We start from the raw sequence: 9,821 nt of genomic DNA, 5'->3' as shown, positions 1-9,821 counted from the left end.
TCATTGCTTTCTTCGTTTTGACCACGATAAAAGGTAAGACCCCAAAGGCTCAGTCCCTGATTTGCATAGGGTTTTCTAACACTTATGCTGTGGATTTAATTTTTTTTTTAAGTATTAAATTTAAAAACATTTTTTAAAAATTACGCAAGCAATGTAAGATTATTACAGAAAATTTAGATAAGCCAAGAGAAAAAATTAAAGCATTCTGAAGTTCTACCACTCAGAGAGTTAATTAACATTATTTTAAAAAAAATTTTCTAAAAGGCTTATAATGCAAATAGCAGTTCTCTGCCTCTTCTCACCTGTGGTTCAACTTCTTTGAAGCAACTACTTTCTGGGTTTTGCTAGTATTTACTTCCTTTATTTCTAAATAAGACTTTATATTGCTATTTAATTAATTATAAATTTTAGTGCTATCTATTACATCCTCATTATGAGAGAGAAAGATTTAGCTATTCCGTACCAATATCTCCACTTCTCTTTTACCTAGTTTCTTTGAGGAGTTGTCAATGTTTGATAAAATCAGTAGTTACTATATTTTATGACACTATATGTATTATTTACTAATGGGCAAAATAGTAACTAAGATTACTTTTTCTTTCTTGTACAACCTTTCCCCTCCCCACCCTGGGGTTAATAATTATCATTTTTGCTTATTTGTTATTTTTGCTTAGTCTTTTTGCACTAATCACTATTATTCCCCCAGTTGCTCTGCTAGCTCTGTCAAGTGCCTAGTAATAGATGCTTAAAGATGTCAAATAGTCTATCAGTTCCATTATTTTTCTGGAGACCTCCCTCACACATCCTCCATCCTGCCCTAATCTGTCCTAATTATTTGGTCCTGGTATAAAGATGTCATAGTGGGACTTCCCTTTATAATTCTCCTGTGTTGTATCTCTTCTTTACTGGATTCCTTCTCTCTTTTATTGATTTTCCCCTGTTTTGCTAAAGTGATTCCTCTAGTAATTTTCCAAGAAAGGGTATATGAAATATATATATATATAGCATCATTTTGCATCTGAAAAATGCTTTTGTTCTAGTTTAGCATCAAATTAATAGTTGGAGCAGAGTATAGAATTCTAAACTGGAAAACTTTTCCTTTGTATTTTGAAGGCATTGCTTTACTGTCTTTCAGCATCCTGGTTGTTATTGAGCAGTTTGTTGCCATTATATGTCAATTAATTTTTTTTTTCTGAAAGATTTGGAAACTTCTAATTCTTAGTGTTTTGAAATTTCATGATTCTATGTCTTGAGATGAATTTTTTCATTCATTATACTGGGCATTTGATAGGCCCTTTCAATGTAGAGACTAGTGTCCTTTCATTCTAGAAGGTGTTTCTGTACTGTTTTTCAAATTCTCTCCTTTCTGTTTTCTCTGTTCTCTTATTTGGAATATCTATTAGGTATTGGACTTCCTTAATTGATCTAATTCGCATATTTTATTTTCTATTGATAATTCTGTCTTTTCTACATTTTCCCCGTTCTCTTGTTTGGAATGTCTTATATACTGGACTTCCTTGATCTAATTTGTGTATTTTATTTTCTATTGATAGTTCCATCTTTTTTACTTCCTCTTACTTTTTCTGGGATATTCGTTTTTATCTTCTGCTCTTCTATTGACTTTTATTTTTCTATTATATTTTTAAGTTCTTTCTTGGTCTCCAGTTGTTTCTTTGAAGCAATCTATTATTAGTTTTATCAACACAATAGTCTTTCTTATCTCTCTAAGATTTTTTCCCCCAGTTTCCATCAGTTCCAAGCATAGTCTTTTTGTTTCTTGTCTATCTCGCCTCTACTTTTTTTTCGTATTCTCTTAGGCTCTGTCTTTAACATGGGAGGCTTTTCTTTTATTTATGGTAATCCTTCACTGTCTGTTTATGTTAAAAGTGAGGCACTAACATTTCGATTTGAGACTCTTCATGGGCAGGACTTGTTGATGGATCATTCATTCTCACTGTATGGAGATCAGGCAATGGGCTGACCTTTTTTATTGGTGGTATCCCTAAATGTCATTATGTATAGATTTTATTTTCTTCTGAAAATATTTCATTTTTCCAATTGTCTACCGAAGTGTAACAGTGGTGGAGTTGCAGTGAGTTGGGAGTTCATGTGACCAAACTGCTGGAGTTGTGAGAGCAGGAACAGAGGAGGCAGCTGACTACAATGAATAGATTTTATATAATCTTGTAACTCTTCAGCCCACACTTCTCCTAAGCCTGTTACTATGCTTACTATCCCCTAGACCTGTGTGCCTCTTTAGTTAATTTTCTCCAGAACCGTGGTCTCTGGGGATGGAGCAGAAAGTTAGAAGGATAGTGTATGTAGGGTAGTTACCTGGCTGCACACAATTGAGATGAGACCTGGAATTCCAACTGGTCTGTGTACAAGCTTTCAGCTTGATTTTCCTCTCTGTACCTTACCCTCACCTTCCATAGAATCTGATGCCTTCAAGGTGCTGAATTTCTAAGAAGTTCTGTGGCATGAGTTGACCTAATTTTTATTGGTGTTCCTCTCTACAGGCTATTGAGCTATAATTTCTTCCATATTGCTCAGACATTTATCTCTCTTCTACCTGCTTTATGTCTCCATTATTGTATTAAATTTTATTTTGCTATAATCTTCTGTTCTTTGTGATTTAAGACTAGTTTTATTCCTTTATTGTCATTTTAGTGAGGTTTTTGGAGAGAGTAATGATATATATGTGATCAATCTACCATTTTTAACTGAAAGTCTATTAGCTTTTGGGGTATACATCTCCAGATTTTTTCCTCTCATTTTTCTTTTGACTTTTAAATACTTTATCAATTAATTATCATCACAAAAATGTCATTTAACAAGCCACTCCCAAACTCAATGACTTAAAACAACAGTAAGCATTAGCTTATACTTCTGTAAGGCAGCTAAATATCAGCTGATCTAGGTTGAACATGGCTAGGCAGTTTGTTGGTTTCATCAGGGCTCATTCATGCATCAGTGGCTGGCCAAAATTGGCTAATCTAGACTGTACTTTTCTCTACATGTCTGTCATCCTCCTGGACCAGGGGTCCTTTTTAGGCATGTTCATGTCATAATGATAGCAGAGGCACAGCCGTGAGCATGCCCAATCGAGCATGCAGTTTTTAAGTTTCTGGTTGCATCACCTTTGCTAACATCCCATCGATCAAAACATAACACGTGGCTGAGCCCAGGGATGGAGACTTCCATCCTGCTTACAATTCGAGGGCACTGCAAAGTTACATGGCGAAAGGCCTGGATATAAGGAGGAGTGGAGAATTGGAGCCAATAATGCAATCTTCCACATATATCAATAAACATCTAGTTTGTCAGTTTTAATGGCTGCATACTATTCCATTATATGCATGAATGTATAGAAATTCTTAACCAACTTCTGTTAAATACTAAGGTATTTTCTAGTTTTCAGTTATTTAAATAATATAATTAATTTTCTAACGTACAGTAATTTTCGCACCTGTGTTCAGTTATTTTCTTACAATAAAGTCTTAGAATAGATTTATTGTATCACTGGGTATGTACCTTCTTTAGGATTTCTGAAATTTATTGCTAAATTGCCTTAAAGAGTTAATAATTTATACTCTCATAAGAAGTGTATGAAAGTCCTTATTTTTCTACATTGTTGCTGAATAGTTTGCATACTTAGGATATTAAAAATCAAAAGTTGTACATAGAACCTATTACTTACAGTTTACTTACCTTCTCTAGGGTGGTGGCACATGGGAATGACTTAGGTTTTCATAAGACATTGTTTCTTTTAGAGTGGTCGTGGGTGCTCTTTCTGGCCCCTTAATTTAACTTACTATCAGTTTACTTAAAGTGACTACATATTGTATAAAGTGACTACAAGATAACCTGAATTATCTTGTTCTGAGACTGTGGTCATTTTGTCAGATACAATTCTGAAATAGTGAAGACTCTTAGCTGTCTGAATACTCCGTGCCTCAGTCCCTGTTTCCAGAATGCTGGGCTCAGGTAGACTCATTTATCAAGGTGCCTGATTATATGCTGCAGCCTGGCAGAAGGGACTAAGCACTGGCCTTTGGAAATGTCACCTTTAAAATAGCAGAGCACAAAGATAGAAAGACTGAAGACATGCCCTTTGAAGGTGCATGGAATAGAAGTCTAACACAGAAATGAAAGGATGCCATTTTAAAAACATCTTTTATATGACCTTTTAAAAAGTCAATGGAAAGGTTTTGTTTGGGGGGAAAACACATGTTAAAAATTATATGTATCTGTTTTGCAGCCATATTGTTTTTGGTTCCACAGAACAAAATTTATTTTTATTCTGTCACTCCAGATTTCGATTGAATGAATTTATAGACATTTTTGTAATGTTATACACACAATTTTGTTTTACTTTTATCACTTATTACATATGAATCATGTCTGACATTGGTCACATATTTGTCAGTTACTTTCAATTTAAATTTAATTTTTAAAAATTTTCGGCGTAGTTCAAGTATTCGGTAAGAATAAAAGAAATTCAAATATATGAAATAAGAAGTAAAAGTCTCTTATGACCCTGCCTACCTCCACTTCCATTTATCAGTTATATTTGTCATGGGGTCCCAGGCCTTCCCTCTTGTTGGACATTTGTTATTTTCCATTTTGGCAGCTATAAATAGAGACCATCACAAATAACATTTCTAATCTATTAAAACATTTGGAGAATTCTATTTTAGTAGGTCCCTGAACCACTCTCTTTGAATACAATAGTAGTTATTTCTCCTAACAGGATATACAGTAGGCTAGTTCAGCTATAAAATCTGCAAGTCATATTTCTACATTTCACATTTGTACCACATACTTAGATATTTAATAAAATTAATAAAGAAATAATTCACTCTTTATTCAACAAAGAAAACAGGAGAATTCACAACAATTCACAAGGAGGAATATAAATGACTTAAAAATATAAAAAATATTCAATTCCATAGATAATTAATAAGTAAAAGCAAACTAAAATAACGTAGAAGCGACTTTTTTCCCCTCTTTCAAATTGGCAAAGATTTTGGAAGGTAATTCTTAGTGCTGGCAAAGTGCTGTCAACTAGGCAAGTTGACTTATAAATTAGTACAGCCCCTTTGGGAAGCAGTTTGGCAGGAGTCTTAAAATGTACTTTTGATTTATTAATTCTACTTTTGAGAACCTGTCCCAAAGTAAGGCAGATATAGAGACAAAGCTTTATGATGCAAAGTTATTAAGCGCGGGATTATATACGATGACTGGAAAAGTTGGAAAATACTTAAAAAATAGAGAGAAACGGCTACATAAAACATGGTTTGCCCATACAGTTAAATAAAATACAGTTCATCTATGTACAAGATGTTTAAAAAATAATTGTAAATTATGTGAGAATACATTTATTTTTTAAAGCAGAATACAAAATTATATATTTGAATCAAATATAATCTCAACTATGTTAAAAGAACAACAAAAATAGAAAATAGATTCCAAAAGAGTAGTATTTCTATAGAGCAAATTTCTGGGTGATTTTTATTTCTTGTTGATATTATGTTTTTTCCCAAAGTTTCTTTAATGAGTACATAATTAAAAATAAATTAACTAGATTGATAATAAGATCAAGACAGTGGAAGTAAACTTGACAACTCTCTTCCCAGACTTCCATGGAGCAGGTGCCCCACAGAAGGGAGTGGCCTTGTTTGCTCTGTCTCCTTGACTCCTTCTACTTGCTCTCCCTTGGCTTCCTTTGTGGCAACCCAAGGTTGCCTGGGACACACTGAGAGACGCAGGCCAGGACAAGGCCCAAGCCATTATACCGTGATGTCCTTGTTGGGGTGTTGGCTGGGAAACACAGGTCTGTGGGCAGGGCTGATATTAGTTTAGTGGAGCAGCTTGGGTTTCACTTCAAAGGTTGGGGCTTTGGACAAGGAGACTCTGCCTTTCAGTGAGTTAATGAGAAAGTACTCCATTCCTGTGAAGTAGTCTTCATTAGGCTTTAAAAAGGAAAACAGACAGGTGTTCATAGGTATTCCTCCTGTTCACTGTTGATATTTGTCAACAATGAGATGTTCCAGACTAGAAATTCTTGAGGTTTGCCACCTAAGGACCTTTCCAACTCTCCTTATTCCACCAAAAGAGGCCTGTGTGACAGGACTTGCTTTGCAAGGAGAAAGAAGAATCAGTACTATCAGAGGCAGTCCAGAGCAATGAAGAACTTAGGCTGCTCTGATGTCAGACAGATCAGGTAGCTAATCCTTACTTCATCATTTCCTGGCTGTATCACCTTGAGCAAGTCACTTAACTGTTTTGACCTCCATATCCTTCTCTATAACATGGGAGTTGAAACACTTTCTATTGCATAGAGTGAATGTAAAGAATAAGATGGTGCATGTAAAACTCAGCATGATGTGGGGGCTTGTGCTAAGTGCTCAGTAAATGGTGTTGCTGGTTGCTATTAATAATATCCTTCTTTTTAAAAGATCTCTTAATATTAACAGTGTCCCTTCTGGGGCCCTCTGGGGAGCATTGGGAGGAGGTTAAAATGAGAGGCTCTCTTCTTCAAGCACAGCCCTGGAAGAACAGTGGCAGAGTGATGATCCTGAGGCCTGACGATCCCATCATTTCCATCTGGACTTCCTCTAGGGTAAAGCCCTTTCCATGAAGAGAGTCATAGAAAAGCCAAGGACTCAAAGACGAAGCAGCCTGGGGTAGAGTTTTGTCAAAACAACCAGCTTAAAAACCTGCTTGTTCTCTATCAGCTCTTTAGCCTTGGACAAATCATACAGCCTCAAGAGCTTCAGTTCATCACAGAGATAACATCTGCCTCCTGGATTAGTGGAGGAATAAATGAGACATATAAAATGCTTAGCATGCTTCCTTAGCAGAACGTGCTCAACAAATAGTTGCTCTGCTTATTGTGATTTTTTATGGTATAGCCAAAGATTGAGATCAAGAAGGTAGCTTAGTGATGCAGTTCAAGAATGTGGGGTGTGGAATGAGACTGTCTGGGTTCAAATCCTATTAATATTATTCACTAGTTTTGTGACCTTGGGAAAATGACCTCTGTATTCTTCAATTTCCTTATCTGTAAAATGGGGCTAGTAATAGTACTCACTTCATGGAATGATTGGAAAGACTAAATATAAAGTGCTTACGAGTCCTGGCTGGAAACCAGTATGTGCTAAATAAATTATCATCATCATCACTGATATGGATGGACTACTCAGAGAGCCTGCCTGAGCACACTTGACAAAGAATGTGGTACACAGGGCCAGGCCCCCAGCATCGCCTCCTCCTTTATAGCAATATCACTTGTTGCTCAGGCCCTGATGCAACTTCCTCTTCTGAGGATCCTGTGGGACCTTAGCCCTTTTGACTACATTCCAGTCTGTCCCACTCCCTGTCCTGGTATAGGTTACTGTCTATGACCCAATCTCTACTTACTCCACTCAAAGTCCACATTCTGAACCAGAGTTCTACCGCGTCTACATTCTTGCTCTATCCTGTAGCTCTGTCACCCACCCAGGCCCAGATCATTCAAGGTGCAGTCCCTGGAGCCAGAACATTACCCCAGGTTTTGCCGAGGCTTGTTTTGGCCCCCACCCCGACACAAATAAGGAGCTGGAAAACCTGCTCAAAGGTAGATTAGGCAGATAATGAAATTCCCTGATACGGTAGCCAGTGTACATAGACATTTGACTGATTTACTTTAATATTCCCAGGATAAGACAAAGGACTAGGGCTTGTACAGAAAATGTAATGTCTGAGTACTGGGCTGTCCTAGCAGGCAAATGGTAGATTATATCCTTTTTTCGCTAAAATAGTCCTCTTGTCACAGTTCCTCCTGGTTAGATGAGCAGGATGCCCTAGTTCTTGCCCAGATGAGGCTGCCATTTCAGGCATTATTTCAGATACCCTCTCTAAGCCTGTAGTAAGATGTTTCTGGATGATTGTACAAGCTAAGCCCTCCATGATCTGACTCCTACCTACCTGCTTACCGAGACTTTTTAGATTTTAACTTTTTATTGAAGTATAACATGTATACATAAAAGTGCACAAATCTTTAGTGTACAGTTAAACGAATGTTCGCAAAATGATGAGTAACCAGCACTCAGATTAAGAAACCAAATTTTATCAACATCCACAAGAGCCCTTTTGTACCCTCTTCCAGTTACTCTTCCCAGCTCTCACCCTGTTTTTGCCATGTTGAGCTAATTACAGTCCCCGCCCCTCCACCCCCAGCACACCATTTTCTCTCTTGCCCTTTTGCCTGTGCACATGCTATTCCCTTGGACTGCTGGGCCTCACCTACTTATTATTCAAAACTCAGGTGTCAGCTTCCCCTGATGGGCTAGGTATACTTCCTTCATGCTTTCTTCCTGTATTTGTCATTGTTTACTGGGAGCTCCCTGAGGACAGAGCCTGTCTGAGTCAGAGTCACTAGTCTCCCTGGCACCCAGCACAGGCTTGGCATAGAGGAGACACCTCAGAAATGTTTGGTTATTGCATAGTTTGTCTAAAATATTTGAAGTCAACTTCTGCTTTTCTTTATCTTCCCTGACCGTGCCCAAGCACACATCACTCTACTTCTGCCTGCTTGGCCCATTTTTCTTGCCCCTTCTAGTTTTTCTCAGAACATAGCAGCTCTGTCTGAGTCTCTTGTGTGCCTCCCCTTCACTTTTGCTCAGATTGTGCATGCGCCCCATCCACACCTGCCCAACATCCCACACACCAGGCTCCAGACTGTTGCAATACCACATTTCAGCCTCCGGACTACAAATAGTTTCTAGGCATCCAATAATTTACACGACAGACAGCATTCTCTATGCCCAGCCCCTTGCCACAACAAGTCCTCAACCGCCATTCTGCAGGCTCTGTTTTATTCAAAAGTCAGATTTATTTTGTGTTTTGCTCATGTTTCATTATCCTGGTATTTTATAGTTTATAAGTTTTTTTTAAGAGCATTGGTTTCAACTAGACATTGTAGTGATCATTTAGCAGTATATACAAATATCAAGTTATTATGTTGTACATCTGAAACTAATAGGTTATATGTTAATTATATCATTAGAAAAAGAACATTGGTTTCCTTTAAAATGCTTGTGTTTTTAAGAGGGTTTTCATATGTATCATTAAATGATATTCATTCATTCATTGTGTGTGCCAGCCACTGTGTTAGGTGCTGGAAATTCAGAGTCAACAGAGGTTTATTGCCCTTGAGAAATTCACAGACAAATGGGGAAAGAGATAAACATTAGCAAATTATTATGATAGTATCAGTATTGAATGAGAGTATTGAATGAATTAAGAGAATGGGCACTGGAATCAGCTGAGCGATTCCATTACTTAAAGTAATATACTACTTAACCTTTCTGTTTCTGTGCCTTGGTTTCCTCACCTGTAAAAATGGTTAGAAAATAGAGCTTTCACAAGGTTGTTGTGGTGTTTACTTGGAGCTTTGGGTTTTTTTGTTTTGCTTTTTGTTTGTTTTTGCTTGGAGTCAGGCACTGTTCTAGATACAAGGACAGGAGCCTGGCACATAGTAAGTGAACAATAAATGTTAGCTATGATCACTATTATTATCATCTCTGCTTAAGCCTCATAGAGGAAGTGACATTTCAACTGGCCTCTGAAGGATAGGTCTCTACTAGAACTAAGACAGGGAAAGACAGATTAGGCAGAAGAGAACAGACACAAATAAAGGGCAAGATGTTTTCAGAAATTGGGGGATGGTCCAGTGTAGCTGGAGGACAAGGTATGTATAGGAGAGTGGTGAGAGGTGAAGCTGGAGAAATAGACCCAGAGAGTGAAGGGTCTTGTTTGCTGCTGGAGTTTGGACT

At 37.3% G+C, this 9,821-nt stretch overlaps 1 protein-coding gene across 1 annotated transcript in view; it reads left to right on the top strand.

The window, feature by feature from the left end:
* PIGU (phosphatidylinositol glycan anchor biosynthesis class U) overlaps nucleotides 1-9,821 on the top strand; it is an 83,432-nt gene that overhangs the window by 31,829 nt on the left and 41,782 nt on the right. The window contains exon 6 of the mRNA XM_025039809.1: nucleotides 1-33. This exon is cut by the window's left edge and continues 68 nt beyond it. Coding sequence (XP_024895577.1) covers nucleotides 1-33 — 33 coding nt within the window. The remainder of the gene's footprint in view (nucleotides 34-9,821) is intronic.

Source organism: Pteropus alecto, unplaced genomic scaffold, assembly GCF_000325575.1.
Source record: "Pteropus alecto unplaced genomic scaffold, ASM32557v1 scaffold45, whole genome shotgun sequence".
NCBI lineage: Eukaryota > Metazoa > Chordata > Mammalia > Chiroptera > Pteropodidae > Pteropus > Pteropus alecto.
The sequence above is the reverse complement of the archived record's forward strand: the minus strand, read 5'-3'. Positions and strand labels throughout refer to the sequence as shown.